The 17887-nt window shown below is 63.1% G+C and overlaps 1 protein-coding gene across 1 annotated transcript in view; it reads left to right on the top strand.

Moving 5' to 3' along the window:
- Positions 1 to 17887, top strand: part of LOC140411275 (lysine-specific demethylase 2A-like) — a 274485-nt gene that overhangs the window by 110228 nt on the left and 146370 nt on the right. The window contains 4 exon segments of the mRNA XM_072500397.1: positions 2519 to 2657; positions 5780 to 5858; positions 13947 to 13993; positions 14164 to 14341. Coding sequence (XP_072356498.1) covers positions 2519 to 2657; positions 5780 to 5858; positions 13947 to 13993; positions 14164 to 14341 — 443 coding nt within the window.

Genomic DNA, 17887 nt, shown 5'->3' with positions numbered 1-17887 from the left:
TCAGTACTGTGGGAGTGCCGCACTGTCCGAGGGTCAGTACTGAGGGAGGGCCGCACTGTCAGAGGGTCAGTACTGAGGGAGGGCCGCACTCTCAGAGGGTCAGTACTGAGGGAGTGCCACACTGTCAGAGGGTCAGTACTGAGGGAGTGCTGCACTGTCAGAGGGTCAGTACTGAGGGAGTACCGCACTGTCAGAGGGTCAGTACTGAGGGAGTGCCGCACTGTCAGAGGGTCAGTACTGAGGGAGTGCCGCACTGTCAGAGGGGCAGTACTGAGGGAGTGCCGCACTGTCAGAGGGTCAGTACTGAGGGAGTGCCGCACTGTCAGAGGGTCAGTACTGAGGGAGTGCTGCACTGTCAGAGGGTCAGTACTGAGGGAGTGCCGCACTGTCAGAGGGTCAGTACTGAGGGAGTGCCGCACTGTCAGAGGGTCAGTACTGAGGGAGTGCTGCACTGTCAGAGGGTCAGTACTGAGGGAGAGCCGCACTGTCAGAGGGTCAGTACTGAGGGAGTGCCGCACCGTCAGAGGGTCAGTACTGAGGGAGTGCCGCACTGTCAGAGGGTCAGTACTGAGGGAGTGCTGCACTGTCAGAGGGTCAGTACTGAGGGAGTGCCGCACTGTCAGAGGGTCAGTACTGAGGGAGTGCCGCACTGTCAGAGGGTCAGTACTGAGGGAGTGCCGCACTGTCAGAGGGTCAGTACTGAGGGAGTGCCGCACTGTCAGAGGGTCAGTAATGAGGGAGTGCTGCACTGTCAGTGGGTCAGTACTGAGGGAGTGCCGCACTGTCAGAGGGTCAGTACTGAGGGAGTGCTGCACTGTCAGAGGGTCAGTACTGAGGGAGTGCCGTACTGTCAGAGGGTCAGTACTGAGGGAGTGCCGCACTGTCATAGGGTCAGTACTGAGGGAGTGCTGCACTGTCAGAGGGTCAGTACTGAGGGAGTGCTGCACTGTCAGAGGGTCAGTACTGAGGGAGTGCCGCACAGTCAGAGGGTCAGTACTGAGGGAGTGCCGCACTGTCAGAGGGTCAGTACTGAGGGAGTGCCGCACTGTCAGAGGGTCAGTAATGAGGGAGTGCCGCACTGTCAGAGGGTCAGTACTGAGGGAGTGCCGCACTGTCAGAGGGTCAGTACTGAGGAGTGCTGCACTGTCAGAGGGTCAGTACTGAGGGAGTGCTGCACTGTCAGAGGGTCAGTACTGAGGGAGTGCTGCACTGTCAGAGGGTCAGTACTGAGGGAGTGCTGCACTGTCAGAGGGTCAGTACTGAGGGAGTGCTACTCTGTCAGAGGGTCAGTACTGAGGGACAGCCGCACTGTCAGAGGGTCAGTACTGAGGGAGTGCCGCACTGTCAGAGGGTCAATACTGAGGGAGTGCCGCACTGTCAGAGGGTCAGTACTGAGGGAGTGCCGCACTGTCAGAGGGTCAGTACAGAGGGAGTGCTGCACTGTCAGAGGGTCAGTACTGAGGAGTGCCGCACTGTCAGAGGGTCAGTACTGAGGGAGTGCTGCACTGTCAGAGGGTCAGTACTGAGGGAGTGCCGCACTGTCAGAGGGTCAGTACTGAGGGAGAGCCGCACTGTCAGAGGGTCAGTACTGAGGGGGTGCCGCACTGTCAGAGGGTCAGTACTGAGGGAGTGCTGCACTGTCAGAGGGTCAGTACTGAGGGAGTGCTGCACTGTCAGAGGGTCAGTACTGAGGGAGTGCTGCACTGTCAGAGGGTCAGTACTGAGGGAGTGCCGCACTGTCAGAGGGTCAGTACTGAGGGAGTGCTGCACTGTCAGAGAGTCAGTACTGAGGGAGTGCCGCACTGTCAGAGGGTCAGTACTGAGGGAGTGCCGCACTGTCAGAGGGTCAGTACTGAGGGAGTGCCGCACTGTCAGAGGGTCAGTACTGAGGGAGTGCTGCACTGTCAGAGGGTCAGTACTGAGGGAGCGCTGCACTGTCAGAGGGTCAGTACTGAGGGAGTGCCCGCACTGTCAGAGGGTCAGTACTGAGGGAGTGCTGCACTGTCGGAGGGTCAGTCCTGAGGGAGTGCTGCACTGTCAGAGGGTCAGTACTGAGGGAGTGCCGCACTGTCAGAGGGTCAGTACTGAGGGAGTGCTGGACTGTCAGAGGGTCCGTACTGAGGGAGCGCTGCACTGTCAGAGGGTCAGTACTGAGGGAGTGCCGCACTGTCAGAGGGTCAGTACTGAGGGAGTGCTGCACTGTCGGAGGGTCAGTCCTGAGGGAGTGCTGCACTGTCAGAGGGTCAGTACTGAGGGAGTGCCGCACTGTCAGAGGGTCAGTACTGAGGGAGTGCCGCACTGTCAGAGGGTCAGTACTGAGGGAGTGCTGCACTGTCGGAGGGTCAGTCCTGAGGGAGTGCTGCACTGTCAGAGGGTCAGTACTGAGGGAGTGCCGCACTGTCAGAGGGTCAGTACTGAGGGAGTGCTGGACTGTCAGAGGGTCCGTACTGAATGTGTGGGCCCCCCCAGCCGATATGCCTGCGGATTTTGGAAGGTTCTGATTTGTGTCCCTGTCCAGCGAGCTGTGACCAGGCGACGGTACGAGGATGACGGCATTTCTGACGATGAGATCGAAGGAAAGAGGACGTTTGATCTGGACGAGAAGCTGGAGAGCGGCACGTTCAATGCCACCTTCGTCCGCTTTATGGAGGGGAAAGGTAGACACATCCTTCCTGTCCCGGCTCCCCATTCACCCCACCGCCCCTCTGACGCTCGCCCTCTCTCTCTCTCACTCCCTCTCTCCCTCACTCTCTCTCGCTCCCTTTCTCTCCCTCCCTTTCGCTCCCTCGCTCACTCCCTCTCTCGCGCTCACTCCCTCTCTCGCGCTCACTCCCTCTCTCGCGCTCCCTCTCTCTCACGCGCTCCCTCTCTCTCTCGCGCTCCCTCTCTCTCTCACGCTCCCTCTCTCTCTCGCGCTCCCTCTCTCTCTCGCGCTCCCTCTCTCTCTCGCGCTCCCTCTCTCTCTCGCGCTCCCTCTCTCTCTCGCGCTCCCTCTCTCTCTCGCGCTCCCTCTCTCTCTCGCGCTCCCTCTCTCTCTCGCGCTCCCTCTCTCTCTCGCGCTCCCTCTCTCTCGCGCTCCCTCTCTCTCTCGCGCTCCCTCTCTCTCTCGCGCTCCCTCTCTCTCTCGGCGCTCCCTCTCTCTCTCGCGCTCCATCTCTCTCTCGCGCTCCCTCTCTCTCTCGCGCTCCCTCACTCTCTCGCGCTCCCTCACTCTCTCTCCCTCCCTTTCTCTCCCTCCCTTTCGCTCCCTCGCTCTCACTCCCTCTCTCGCGCTCCCTCTCTCTCTCGCGCTCCCTCTCTCTCTCGCGCTCCCTCTCTCTCTCGCGCTCCCTCTCTCTCTCGCGCTCCCTCTCTCTCTCGCTCTCCCTCTCTCTCGCGCTCCCTCTCTATCTCGCGCTCCCTCCCTCTCTCTCTCTCCCTCACTCTCTCTCCCTCCCTTTCTCTCCCTCCCTTTCGCTCCCTCGCTCTCACTCCCTCTCTCGCGCTCCCTCTCTCTCTCGCGCTCCCTCTCTCTCTCGCGCTTCCCCCCCTCTCTCTCTCTCTCTCTCCCTCACTCTCTCTCCCTCCCTTTCGCTCCCTCGCTCACTCCCTCTCTCGCGCTCCCTCTCTCTCTCGCGCTCCCTCTCTCTCTCGCGCTCCCTCTCTCTCTCGCGCTCCCTCTCTCTCTCGCGCTCCCTTTCTCTCTCGCGCTCCCTCCCTCTCTCGCGCTCCCTCCCTCTCTCGCGCTCCCTCCCTCTCTCTCCCTCCCTCACTCTCTCTCGCTCCCTTTCTCTCCCTCCCTTTCGCTCCCTCGCTCTCACTCCCTCTCTCGCGCTCCCTCTCTCTCTCGCGCTCCCCCTCTCTCTCGCGCTCCCTCCCTCTCTCTCCCTCAGTCTCTCTCCCTCCTTTTCTCTCCTCCCTTCTCTCCCTCCCTTTCTCTCCCTCCCTTTCGCTCCCTCGCTCTCACTCCCTCTGTCCCTCTCTCGCGCTCCCTCTCTCGCGCTCCCTCTCTCGCGCTCCCTCTCTCGCGCTCCCTCTCTCGCGCTCCCTCTCTCGCGCTCCCTCTCTCGCGCTCCCTCTCTCGCGCTCCCTCTCTCGCGCTCCCTCTCTCGCGCTCCCTCTCTCGCGCTCCCTCTCTCGCGCTCCCTCTCTCGCGCTCCCTCTCTCGCGCTCCCTCTCTCGCGCTCCCTCTCTCGCGCTCCCTCTCTCGCGCTCCCTCTCTCGCGCTCCCTCTCTCGCGCTCCCTCTCTCGCGCTCCCTCTCTCGCGCTCCCTCTCTCGCGCTCCCTCTCTCGCGCTCCCTCTCTCGCGCTCCCTCTCTCTCTCGCGCTCCCCCTCTCTCTCGCGCTCCCCCTCTCTCTCGCGCTCCCTCTCTCTCTCGCGCTCCCCCTCTCTCTCGCACTCCCCCTCTCTCTCGCACTCCCTCTCTCTCTCGCGCTCCCCCTCTCTCTCTGCGCTCCCTCTCTCTCTCGCGCTCCCCCTCTCGCGCTCCCCCTCTCTCTCGCGCTCCCCCTCTCTCTCGCGCTCCCTCTCTCTCTCGCGCTCCCTCTCTCTCTCGCGCTCCCTCTCTCTCTCGCGCTCCCTCTCTCTCTCGCGCCTCCCTCTCTCTCTCGCGCTCCCTCTCTCTCTCGCGCTCCCTCTCTCTCTCGCGCTCCCTCTCTCTCTCGCGCTCCCTCTCTCTCTCGCGCTCCCTCTCTCGCGCTCTCCCTCTCTCGCGCTCTCTCTCTCTCGCGCTCCCTCTCTCTCTCGCGCTCCCTCTCTCTCTCTCTCGCGCTCCCTCTCTCTCTCTCTCGCGCTCCATCTCTCTCTCGCGCTCCCTCTCTCTCGCGCTCCCTCTCTCGCGCTCCCTCTCTCGCGCTCCCTCTCTCTCTCGCGCTCCCTCTCTCTCTCGCGCTCCCTCTCTCTCTCGCGCTCCCTCTCTCTCTCGCGCTCCCTCTCTCTCTCGCGCTCCCTCTCTCTCTCGCGCTCCCTCTCTCTCTCGCGCTCCCTCTCTCTCTCGCGCTCCCTCTCTCTCTCGCGCTCCCTCTCTCGCGCTCCCTCTCTCTCTCGCGCTCCCTCTCTCTCTCGCGCTCCCTCTCTCTCTCGCCCTCCCCCCTCTCTCTCGCCCTCCCCCCTCTCTCTCGCCCTCCCCCCTCTCTCTCGCCTCCCCCCTCTCTCTCGCCCTCCCCCCTCTCTGTCGCCCTCCCCCCTCTCTGTCGCCCTCCCCCCTCTCTCTCGCCCTCCCCCCTCTCTCTCGCCCTCCCCCTCTCTCTCGCCCTCCCCCCCTCTCTCTCGCCCTCCCCCCTCTCTCTCGCCCTCCCCCCTCTCTCTCGCCCTCCCCCTCTCTCTCGCCCTCTCCCCTCTCTCTCGCCCTCCCCCCTCTCTCTCGCCCTCCCCCTCTCTCTCGCCCTCCCCCCTCTCTCTCGCCCTCCCCCCTCTCTCTCGCCCTCCCCCCTCTCTCTCGCCCTCCCCCCTCTCTCTCGCCCTCCCCCCTCTCTCTCGCCCTCCCCCCTCTCTCTCGCCCTCCCCCCTCTCTCTCGCCCTCTCCCCTCTCTCTCGCCCTCCCCCCTCTCTCTCGCCCTCCCCCCTCTCTCTCGCCCTCCCCCCCTCTCTCTCGCCCTCCCCCCCTCTCTCTCGCCTCCCCCCTCTCTCTCGCCCTCCCCCCTCTCTCTCGCCCTCCCCCCTCTCTCTCGCCCTCCCCCCTCTCTCTCGCCCTCCCCCCTCTCTCTCGCCCTCCCCCCTCTCTCTCGCCCTCTCCCCTCTCTCTCGCCCTCCCCTCTCTCTCACGCTCCTGTCTCTAACCTGTCGCCCTCTGCCCACAGATTTCACTTTCCAGTACGTCCAGCGAGACGGGTTGCGATCTCCGCTCATCTTCAAGAAGAAAGACGGCCTCGGAATCAAGTGAGTATTTTTTTGGGGGGTGGGGTGGTGGGGCGCCCGTCACGCTCTCTATGCGCAGTCACCCTCAAGGGGAATTCTGGCCTCTCCTGTACAGTCTGGACTTGGTGGGCTTGGCACATCTGGGAGCAGGGGCAGGGGACATTCACCACAACTGTACCCGGTGGAGGGCGGACCTCAGTCAGTACGGAGACGGCGAGACGGCATTTCCAGTGGCTGGCGGGTTCGGGAAGCGGAGGGACACGAATTGAAGAGAATCGGGGAGAGATCCGGGGGCCGGGAGAGACGGGGAGTTTGTATTCTGACACAGCGAGTTGTCATGATCGGGAAGATGGTGTCTGAATCTGCGGAGGAAGCAGATTCAATAGGGACACTCGAAAGGCAGGATTGGAGAGGGATATTGCAAGGTGTAATCAAGATGCCATAAAAGAGAGATCATCATTCATTCCAACCATATATATGTTGACAAAGAGATGCTTACTGGCTCCTTGGAGCGTAGAAGTGTTTTGACTTCGGTAAGCAGGTCAGGGGATCTGAGCGGGATAAAGATGGTGTAATTGATGGGAAGAGCCAGGTAATAGAATCGATACAGTGCAAAAGCAGGCCATTCCCCCATCGGGTCTATCCCGACCCTCTAAAAACACCCTACCGAGGCTCGCTCTGTCCCCATAGTCCTGTCACCCCACCGAACCGACACATTGGCCACTCGGGCTCAATGTTACTGCGGCCAAGAAACATCATCCCAGCAGTCACCGGGTCTGATCCCGGGTCCCTGGCGTGGTGAGGCAGCAGTGCTAACCACTGTCACCGTGCCACCCCGGGTCCCTGGCACTGTGAGGCAGCAGTGCTAACCACTGTCACCGTGCCACCCCCGGGTCCCTGGCACTGTGAGGCAGCAATGCTAATCCCCGTGCTGCCCCGGGTCCCTGGCACTGTGAGGCAGCAGTGCTAATCCCCAAGCTGGCCCGGGTCCCTGGCACTGTGAGGCAGCAATGCTAATCCCCGGGACCCTGGCACTGTGAGGCAGCAGTGCTAATCCCAAGCTGCCCCGGGTCCCTGGCGCTGTGAGGCAGCAGTGCTAATCCCCAAGCTGCCCCGGGTCCCTGGCGCTGTGAGGCAGCAGTGCTAATCCCCGTGCTGCCCCGGGTCCCTGGCACTGTGAGGCAGCAATGCTAATCCCCGTGCTGCCCCGGGTCCCTGGCACTGTGAGGCAGCAGTGCTAATCCCCGGGTCCCTGGCACTGTGAGGCAGCAATGCTAATCCCCGGGACCCTGGCACTGTGAGGCAGCAGTGCTAATCCCCGTGCTGGCCCGGGTCCCTGGCACTGTGAGGCAGCAGTGCTAATCCCCGGGACCCTGGCACTGTGAGGCAGCAGTGCTAATCCCCGTGCTGCCCCGGGTCCCTGGCACTGTGAGGCAGCAGTGCTAATCCCCGGGTCCCTGGCACTGTGAGGCAGCAGTGTTAATCTCCGTGCTGCCCCGGGTCCCTGGCACTGTGAGGCAGCAGTGCTAATCCCCGTGCTGCCCCGGGTCCCTGGCACTGTGAGGCAGCAGTGCTAATCCCCGTGCTGCCCCCGGGTCCCTGGCACTGTGAGGCAGCAATGCTAATCCCCAAGCTGCCCCGGGTCCCTGGCGCTGTGAGGCAGCAGTGCTAATCCCCGTGCTGGCCCGGGTCCCTGGCGCTGTGAGGCAGCAGTGCTAATCCCCGTGCTGCCCCGGGTCCCTGGCACTGTGAGGCAGCAATGCTAATCCCCGTGCTGCCCCGGGTCCCTGGCACTGTGAGGCAGCAATGCTAATCCCCGGACCCTGGCACTGTGAGGCAGCAGTGCTAATCCCCAAGCTGGCCCGGGTCCCTGGCACTGTGAGGCAGCAATGCTAATCCCCGGGACCCTGGCACTGTGAGGCAGCAGTGCTAATCCCCGTGCTGCCCCGGGTCCCCTGGCACTGTGAGGCAGCAATGCTAATCCCCGGGACCCTGGCACTGTGAGGCAGCAGTGCTAATCCCCGTGCTGCCCCGGGTCCCTGGCACTGTGAGGCAGCAATGCTAATCCCCGGGACCCTGGCACTGTGAGGCAGCAGTGCTAATCCCCGTGCTGCCCCGGGTCCCTGGCACTGTGAGGCAGCAGTGCTAATCCCCCGTGCTGCCCCGGGTCCCTGGCACTGTGAGACAGCAGTGCTAATCCCCGGGACCCTGGCACTGTGAGGCAGCAGTGCTAATCCCCGTGCTGCCCCCGGGTCCTGGCACTGTGAGGCAGCAGTGCTAATCCCCGTGCTGCCCCGGGTCCCTGGCACTGTGAGGCAGCAGTGCTAATCCCCAAGCTGGCCCGGGTCCCTGGCACTGTGAGGCAGCAATGCTAATCCCCGGGACCCTGGCACTGTGAGGCAGCAATGCTAATCCCCGTGCTGCCCCGGGTCCCCTGGCACTGAGGCAGCAGTGCTAATCCCCGTGCTGCCCCGGGTCCCTGGCACTGTGAGGCAGCAGTGCTAATCCCCGGGACCCTGGCACTGTGAGGCAGCAATGCTAATCCCCGTGCTGCCCCGGGTCCCTGGCACTGAGGCAGCAGTGCTAATCCCCAAGCTGGCCCGGGTCCCTGGCACTGTGAGGCAGCAATGCTAATCCACGGGACCCTGGCACTGTGAGGCAGCAGTGCTAATCCCCAAGCTGGCCCGGGTCCCTGGCACTGTGAGGCAGCAAAGCTAATCCCCGGGACCCTGGCACTGTGAGGCAGCAGTGCTAATCCCCGTGCTGCCCCGGGTCCCTGGCACTGTGAGGCAGCAGTGCTAATCCCCGTGCTGCCCCGGGTCCCTGGCACTGTGAGGCAGCAGTGCTAATCCCCAAGCTGGCCCGGGTCCCTGGCACTGTGAGGCAGCAATGCTAATCCCCGGGACCCTGGCACTGTGAGGCAGCAGTGCTAATCCCCGTGCTGCCCCGGGTCCCTGGCACTGTGAGGCAGCAATGCTAATCCCCGTGCTGCCCCCGGGTCCCTGGGACTGTGAGGCAGCAGTGCTAATCCCCAAGCTGGCCCGGGTCCCTGGCACTGTGAGGCAGCAATGCTAATCCCCGGGACCCTGGCACTGTGCGGCAGCAGTGCTAATCCCAAGCTGCCCCGGGTCCCTGGCGCTGTGAGGCAGCAGTGCTAATCCCCAAGCTGCCCCGGGTCCCTGGCACTGTGAGGCAGCAGTGCTAATCCCCGTGCTGGCCCGGGTCCCTGGCGCTGTGAGGCAGCAGTGCTAATCCCCAAGCTGCCCCGGGTCCCTGGCACTGTGAGGCAGCAGTGCTAATCCCCGTGCTGGCCCGGGTCCCTGGCGCTGTGAGGCAGCAGTGCTAATCCCCAAGCTGCCCCGGGTCCCTGGCGCTGTGAGGCAGCAGTGCTAATCCCCAAGCTGCCCCGGGTGCCTGGCGCTGTGAGGCAGCAGTGCTAATCCCCAAGCTGCCCCGGGTCCCTGGCACTGTGAGGCAGCAGTGCTAATCCCCAAGCTGCCCCGGGTCCCTGGCGCTGTGAGGCAGCAGTGCTAATCCCCGTGCTGCCCCGGGTCCCTGGCGCTGTGAGGCAGCAGTGCTAATCCCCGTGCTGCCCCGGGTCCCTGGCACTGTGAGGCAGCAGTGCTAATCCCCGTGCTGCCCCGGGTCCCTGGCACTGTGAGGCAGCAGTGCTAATCCCCGTGCTGCCCCGGGTCCCTGGCACTGTGAGGCAGCAGTGCTAATCCCCGTGCTGGCCCGGGTCCCTGGCACTGTGAGGCAGCAGTGCTAATCCCCGTGCTGCCCCCGGGTCCCTGGCACTGTGAGGCAGCAGTGCTAATCCCCGTGCTGGCCCGGGTCCCTGGCGCTGTGAGGCAGCAGTGCTAATCCCCAAGGTGCCCCGGGTCCCTGGCACTGTGAGGCAGCAGTGCTAATCCCCAAGCTGCCCCCGGGTCCCTGGCGCTGTGAGGGCAGCAGTGCTAATCCCCGGGACCCTGGCACTGTGAGGCAGCAGTGCTAATCCCCGTGCTGCCCCGGGTCCCTGGCACTGTGAGGCAGCAGTGCTAATCCCCGTGCTGCCCCGGGTCCCTGGCACTGTGAGGCAGCAGTGCTAATCCCCGTGCTGCCCCGGGTCCCTGGCACTGTGAGGCAGCAGTGCTAATCCCCGTGCTGCCCCGGGTCCCTGGCACTGTGAGGCAGCAGTGCTAATCCCCGTGCTGGCCCGGGTCCCTGGCGCTGTGAGGCAGCAGTGCTAATCCCCAAGCTGCCCCGGGTCCCTGGCGCTGTGAGGCAGCAGTGCTAATCCCCAAGCTGCCCCGGGTCCCTGGCGCTGTGAGGCAGCAGTGCTAATCCCCAAGCTGGCCCGGGTCCCTGGCGCTGTGAGGCAGCAGTGCTAATCCCCGTGCTAATCCCCGGGTCCCTGCGCTGTGAGGCAGCAGTGCTAATCCCCTGGACCCTGGCACTGTGAGGCAGCAGTGCTAATCCCCGTGCTGCCCCGGGTCCCTGGCGCTGTGAGGCAGCAGTGCTAATCCCCAAGCTGGCCCGGGTCCCTGGCACTGTGAGGCAGCAGTGCTAATCCCCGTGCTGCCCCGGGTCCCTGGCGCTGTGAGGCAGCAGTGCTAATCCCCAAGCTGCCCCGGGTCCCTGGCGCTGTGAGGCAGCAGTGCTAATCCCCAAGCTGCCCCGGGTCCCTGGCACTGTGAGGCAGCAGTGCTAATCCCCAAGCTGCCCCGGGTCCCTGGCACTGTGAGGCAGCAGTGCTAATCCCCGGGACCTGGCACTGTGAGGCAGCAGTGCTAATCCCCAAGCTGCCCCGGGTCCCTGGCACTGTGAGGCAGCAGTGCTAATCCCCAAGCTGCCCCGGGTCCCTGGCACTGTGAGGCAGCAGTGCTAATCCCCGTGCTGCCCCGGGTCCCTGGCACTGTGAGGCAGCAGTGCTAATCCCCGGGACCCTGGCACTGTGAGGCAGCAGTGCTAATCCCCAAGCTGCCCCGGGTCCCTGGCGCTGTGAGGCAGCAGTGCTAATCCCCGTGCTGCCCCGGGTCCCTGGCACTGTGAGGCAGCAGTGCTAATCCCCGGGACCCTGGCACTGTGAGGCAGCAGTGCTAATCCCCAAGCTGCCCCGGGTCCCTGGCACTGTGAGGCAGCAGTGCTAATCCCCGGGACCCTGGCACTGTGAGGCAGCAGTGCTAATCCCCAAGCTGCCCCGGGTCCCTGGCGCTGTGAGGCAGCAGTGCTAATCCCCAAGCTGCCCCGGGTCCCTGGCGCTGTGAGGCAGTAGTGCTAATCCCCAAGCTGCCCCGGGTCCCTGGCGCTGTGAGGCAGCAGTGCTAATCCCCAAGCTGCCCCGGGTCCCTGGCGCTGTGAGGCAGCAGTGCTAATCCCCAAGCTGCCCCGGGTCCCTGGCACTGTGAGGCAGCAGTGCTAATCCCCAAGCTGCCCCGGGTCCCTGGCGCTGTGAGGCAGCAGTGCTAATCCCCAAGCTGGCCCGGGTCCCTGGCGCTGTGAGGCAGCAGTGCTAATCCCCGTGCTGGCCCGGGTCCCTGGCACTGTGAGGCAGCAGTGCTAATCCCCGGGACCCTGGCACTGTGAGGCAGCAGTGCTAATCCCCAAGCTGCCCCGGGTCCCTGGCACTGTGAGGCAGCAGTGCTAATCCCCAAGCTGCCCCGGGTCCCTGGCACTGTGAGGCAGCAGTGCTAATCCCCAAGCTGCCCCGGGTCCCTGGCGCTGTGAGGCAGCAGTGCTAATCCCCGGGTCCCTGGCACTGTGAGGCAGCAGTGCTAATCCCCGGGACCCTGGCACTGTGAGGCAGCAATGCTAATCCCCCGGGACCCTGGCACTGTGAGGCAGCAGTGCTAATCCCCGTGCTGCCCCGGGTCCCTGGCACTGTGAGGCAGCAGTGCTAATCCCCATGCTGCCCCCGGGTCCCTGGCACTGTGAGGCAGCAGTGCTAATCCCCATGCTGCCCCGGGTCCCTGGCGCTGTGAGGCAGCAGTGCTAATCCCCAAGCTGCCCCGGGTCCCTGGCGCTGTGAGGCAGCAGTGCTAATCCCCGTGCTGCCCCGGGTCCCTGGCGCTGTGAGGCAGCAGTGCTAATCCCCGTGCTGGCCCGGGTCCCTGGCACTGTGAGGCAGCAGTGCTAATCCCCGGGACCCTGGCACTGTGAGGCAGCAATGCTAATCCCCGGGACCCTGGCACTGTGAGGCAGCAGTGCTAATCCCCAAGCTGCCCCGGGTCCCTGGCACTGTGAGGCAGCAGTGCTAATCCCCAGCTGCCCCGGGTCCCTGGCACTGTGAGGCAGCAGTGCTAATCCCCGTGCTGCCCGGGTCCCTGGCACTGTGAGGCAGCAGTGCTAATCCCCATGCTGCCCCGGGTCCCTGGCACTGTGAGGCAGCAGTGCTAATCCCCGTGCTGGCCCGGGTCCCTGGCACTGTGAGGCAGCAGTGCTAATCCCCGTGCTGGCCCGGGTCCCTGGCACTGTGAGGCAGCAGTGCTAATCCCCGTGCTGGCCCGGGTCCCTGGCACTGTGAGGCAGCAGTGCTAATCCCCGTGCTGGCCCGGGTCCCTGGCACTGTGAGGCAGCAGTGCTAATCCCCGTGCTGGCCCGGGTCCCTGGCGCTGTGAGTCAGCAGTGCTAATCCCCATGCTGCCCCGGGTCCCTGGCACTGTGAGGCAGCAGTGCTAATCCCCGTGCTGCCCCGGGTCCCTGGCACTGTGAGGCAGCAGTGCTAATCTCCGTGCTGCCCCGGGTCCCTGGCACTGTGAGGCAGCAGTGCTAATCCCCGTGCTGCCCCCGGGTCCCTGGCACTGTGAGGCAGCAGTGCTAATCCCCGTGCTGGCCCGGGTCCCTGGCACTGTGAGGCAGCAGTGCTAATCCCCGTGCTGGCCCGGGTCCCTGGCACTGTGAGGCAGCAGTGCTAATCCCCAAGCTGCCCCCGGGTCCCTGGCACTGTGAGGCAGCAGTGCTAATCCCCAAGCTGCCCCGGGACCCTGGCACTGTGAGGCAGCAATGCTAATCCCCGTGCTGCCCCGGGTCCCTGGCACTGTGAGGCAGCAGTGCTAATCCCCGTGCTGCCCCGGGTCCCTGGCACTGTGAGGCAGCAGTGCTAATCCCCGTGCTGCCCCGGGGTCCCTGGCGCTGTGAGGCAGCAGTGCTAATCCCCGTGCTGCCCGGGTCCCTGGCACTGTGAGGCAGCAATGCTAATCCCCGTGCTGCCCCGGGTCCCTGGCACTGTGAGGCAGCAGTGCTAATCCCCGTGCTGGCCCGGGTCCCTGGCACTGTGAGGCAGCAATGCTAATCCCCGGGACCCTGGCACTGTGAGGCAGCAGTGCTAATCCCCAAGCTGCCCCGGGTCCCTGGCGCTGTGAGGCAGCAGTGCTAATCCCCAAGCTGCCCCGGGTCCCTGGCGCTGTGAGGCAGCAGTGCTAATCCCCGTGCTGGCCCGGGTCCCTGGCACTGTGAGGCAGCAGTGCTAATCCCCGTGCTGCCCCGGGTCCCTGGCGCTGTGAGGCAGCAGTGCTAATCCCCGTGCTGGCCCGGGTCCCTGGCACTGTGAGGCAGCAGTGCTAATCCCCGTGCTGCCCCGGGTCCCTGGCGCTGTGAGGCAGCAGTGCTAATCCCCGTGCTGCCCCGGGTCCCTGGCACTGTGAGGCAGCAGTGCTAATCCCCAAGCTGCCCCGGGTCCCTGGCACTGTGAGGCAGCAGTGCTAATCCCCGTGCTGGCCCGGGTCCCTGGCACTGTGAGGCAGCAGTGCTAATCCCCAAGCTGCCCCGGGTCCCTGGCACTGTGAGGCAGCAGTGCTAATCCCCGTGCTGCCCCGGGTCCCTGGCACTGTGAGGCAGCAGTGCTAATCCCCGGGACCCTGGCACTGTGAGGCAGCAGTGCTAATCCCCGTGCTGCCCCGGGACCCTGGCACTGTGAGGCAGCAGAGTCTGTAGCAGGCAGCTCAGCTTTTAGTTTTGCTCGGAGCTTGAAGCTGAGATGGGGAATTTGACAACGTTAAGCAAATTTGACCCTTCGTATCCAAAAATAGACCTTCCACAGATAGAGCTAGCACGGGGTTGATCGGCTGAATGGACTCTCTCACCACATGCCTGATGTCCTGTCTTTCTGTGTCTCTCTCCCTCGTGCAGGATGCCAGATCCAGATTTCAGTGTCAATGACGTGAAGATGTTCGTGGGTGAGTACACTTTCTCCAAGGTCACAACGTCAACTTCATTGTCCGCTTGGAAGTGGGCGGATGGAGAGGTGCAAGGGGCTGCGGGCACGGGTCATAGCGCACTCGCCCTCTCTTCGCGCTCTCTCTCCCATCCCACGACCCTTCACCTTTTGTTGTTTGGTATTGGGCAGGGAGCCGGAGGATGGTCGACGTGATGGACGTCAACACACAGAGGGGCATCGAGATGACGATGGCGCAGTGGGTGAAGTACTACGAGACGCCCGCCGCAGAGAGGGAGAAACTGTACAACGTCATCAGCCTGGAGTTCAGCCACACACGGCTGGAGAATATCGTCCATCGCCGGCCACGGTGAGGAGCCCTGCGGAGCAACAGACCTTCCCCACCCCCACTTATCACGGTCACACCCCTCCTCCACCCTGTGTGACCCTCCCTCCGCCACACTCTCACCACAGCCCTAACCACTCGCTGTGAGACCCTGCCTCCTCCACACTCTCACACAGTCCATTCCACACCCTAACCACTCGCTGTGTGACCCTGCCTCCTCCACACTCTCACACAGTCCATTCCACACCCTAACCACTCGCTGTGTGACCCTGCCTCCTCCACACTCTCACACAGTCCATTCCACACCCTAACCACGTCGCTGTGTGACCCTGCCTCCTCCACACTCTCACACAGTCCATTCACACCCTAACCACTCGCTGTGTGACCCTGCCTCCTCCACACTCTCACACAGTCCATTCCACACCCTAACCACTCACTGTGTGACCCTGCCTCCTCCACACTCTCACACAGTCCATTCCACACCCTAACCACTCGCTGTGTGACCCTGCCTCCTCCACACTCTCACACAGTCCACACCCTAACCACTCGCTGTGTGACCCTGCCTCCTCCACACTCTCACACAGTCCATTCCACACCCTAACCACTCGCTGTGTGACCCTGCCTCCTCCACACTCTCACACAGTCCATTCCACACCCTAACCACTCGCTGTGTGACCCTGCCTCCTCCACACTCTCACACATCCATTCCACACCCTAACCACTCGCTGTGTGACCCTGCCTCCTCCACACTCTCACACAGTCCATTCCACACCCTAACCACTCGCTGTGTGACCCTGCCTCCTCCACACTCTCACACAGTCCATTCCACACCCTATCCACTCGCTGTGTGACCCTGCCTCCTCCACACTCTCACACAGTCCATTCCACACCCTAACCACTCGCTGTGTGACCCTGCCTCCTCCACACTCTCACACAGTCCATTCCACACCCTAACCACTCGCTGTGTGACCCTGCCTCCTCCACACTCTCACACAGTCCATTCCACACCCTAACCACTCGCTGTGTGACCCTGCCTCCTCCACACTCTCACACAGTCCACACCCTAACCACTCGCTGTGTGACCCTGCCTCCTCCACACTCTCACACAGCCCATTCCACACCCTAACCCCTCGCTGTGTGACCCTGCCTCCTCCACACTCTCACACAGTCCATTCCACACCCTAACCACTCGCTGTGTGACCCTGCCTCCTCCACACTCTCACACAGTCCATTCCACACCCTAACCACTCGCTGTGTGACCCTGCCTCCTCCACACTCTCACACAGTCCATTCCACACCCTAACCACTCGCTGTGTGACCCTGCCTCCTCCACACTCTCACACAGTCCACACCCTAACCACTCACTGTGTGACCCTGCCTCCTCCACACTCTCACACAGTCCATTCCACACCCTAACCACTCGCTGTGTGGACCCTGCCTCCTCCACACTCTCACACAGTCCATTCCACACCCTAACCACTCGCTGTGTGACCCTGCCTCCTCCACACTCTCACACAGTCCATTCCACACCCTAACCACTCACTGTGTGACCCTGCCTCCTCCACACTCTCACACAGTCCATTCCACACCCTAACCACTCGCTGTGTGACCCTGCCTCCTCCACACTCTCACACAGTCCATTCCACACCCTAACCACTCGCTGTGTGACCCTGCCTCCTCCACACTCTCACACAGTCCACACCCTAACCACTCGCTGTGTGACCCTGCCTCCTCCACACTCTCACACAGTCCATTCCACACCCTAACCACTCGCTGTGTGACCCTGCCTCCTCCACACTCTCACACAGTCCATTCCACACCCTAACCACTCACTGTGTGACCCTGCCTCCTCCACACTCTCACACAGTCCATCCACACCCTAACCACTCACTGTGTGACCCTGCCTCCTCCACACTCTCACACAGTCCATTCCACACCCTAACCACTCGCTGTGTGACCCTGCCTCCTCCACACTCTCACACAGTCCATTCCACACCCTAACCACTCGCTGTGTGACCCTGCCTCCTCCACACTCTCACACAGTCCATTCCACACCCTAACCACTCGCTGTGTGACCCTGCCTCCTCCACACTCTCACACAGTCCATTCCACACCCTAACCACTCGCTGTGTGACCCTGCCTCCTCCACACTCTCACACAGTCCATTCCACACCCTAACCACTCGCTGTGTGACCCTGCCTCCTCCACACTCTCACACAGTCCATTCCACACCCTAACCACTCGCTGTGTGACCCTGCCTCCTCCACACTCTCACACAGTCCATTCCACACCCTAACCACTCGCTGTGTGACCCTGCCTCCTCCACACTCTCACACAGTCCATTCCACACCCTAACCACTCGCTGTGTGACCCTGCCTCCTCCACACTCTCACACAGTCCATTCCACACCCTAACCACTCGCTGTGTGACCCTGCCTCCTCACACTCTCACACAGTCCATTCCACACCCTCCACACCCTAACCACTCGCTGTGTGACCCTGCCTCCTTCCACACTCACACAGTCCATTCCACACCCTAACCACTCGCTGTGTGACCCTGCCTCCTCCACACACTCACACAGTCCACACCCTAACCACACTCGCTGTGTGACCCTGCCTCCTCCACACTCTCACACAGTCCATTCCACACCCTAACCACTCGCTGTGTGACCCTGCCTCCTCCACACTCTCACACAGTCCCATTCCACACCCTAACCACTCGCTGTGTGACCCTGCCTCCTCCACACTCTCACACAGTCCATTCCACACCCTAACCACTCGCTGTGTGACCCTGCCTCCTCCACACTCTCACACAGTCCATTCCACACCCTAACCACTCGCTGTGTGACCCTGCCTCCTCCACACTCTCACACAGTCCATTCCACACCCTAACCACTCGCTGTGTGACCCTGCCTCCACACTCTCACACAGTCCATTCCACACCCTAACCACTCGCTGTGTGACCCTGCCTCCTCCACACTCTCACACAGTCCATTCCACACCCGAACCACTCGCTGTGTGACCCTGCCTCCTCCACACTCTCACACAGTCCATTCCACACCCTAACCACTCGCTGTGTGACCCTGCCTCCTCCACACTCTCACACAGTCCATTCCACACCCTAACCACTCGCTGTGTGACCCTGCCTCCTCCACACTCTCACACAGTCCACACCCTAACCACTCACTGTGTGACCCTGCCTCCTCCACACTCTCACACAGTCCATTCCACACCCTAACCACTCGCTGTGTGACCCTGCCTCCTCCACACTCTCACACAGTCCATTCCACACCCTAACCACTCACTGTGTGACCCTGCCTCCTCCACACTCTCACACAGTCCATTCCACACCCTAACCACTCACTGTGTGACCCTGCCTCCTCCACACTCTCACACAGTCCATTCCACACCCTAACCACTCGCTGTGTGACCCTGCCTCCTCCACACTCTCACACAGTCCATTCCACACCCTAACCACTCGCTGTGTGACCCTGCCTCCTCCACACTCTCACACAGTCCATTCCACACCCTAACCACTCGCTGTGTGACCCTGCCTCCTCCACACTCTCAC

Source organism: Scyliorhinus torazame, chromosome 4 (assembly GCF_047496885.1).
Source record: "Scyliorhinus torazame isolate Kashiwa2021f chromosome 4, sScyTor2.1, whole genome shotgun sequence".
NCBI lineage: Eukaryota > Metazoa > Chordata > Chondrichthyes > Carcharhiniformes > Scyliorhinidae > Scyliorhinus > Scyliorhinus torazame.
The sequence above is the reverse complement of the archived record's forward strand: the minus strand, read 5'-3'. Positions and strand labels throughout refer to the sequence as shown.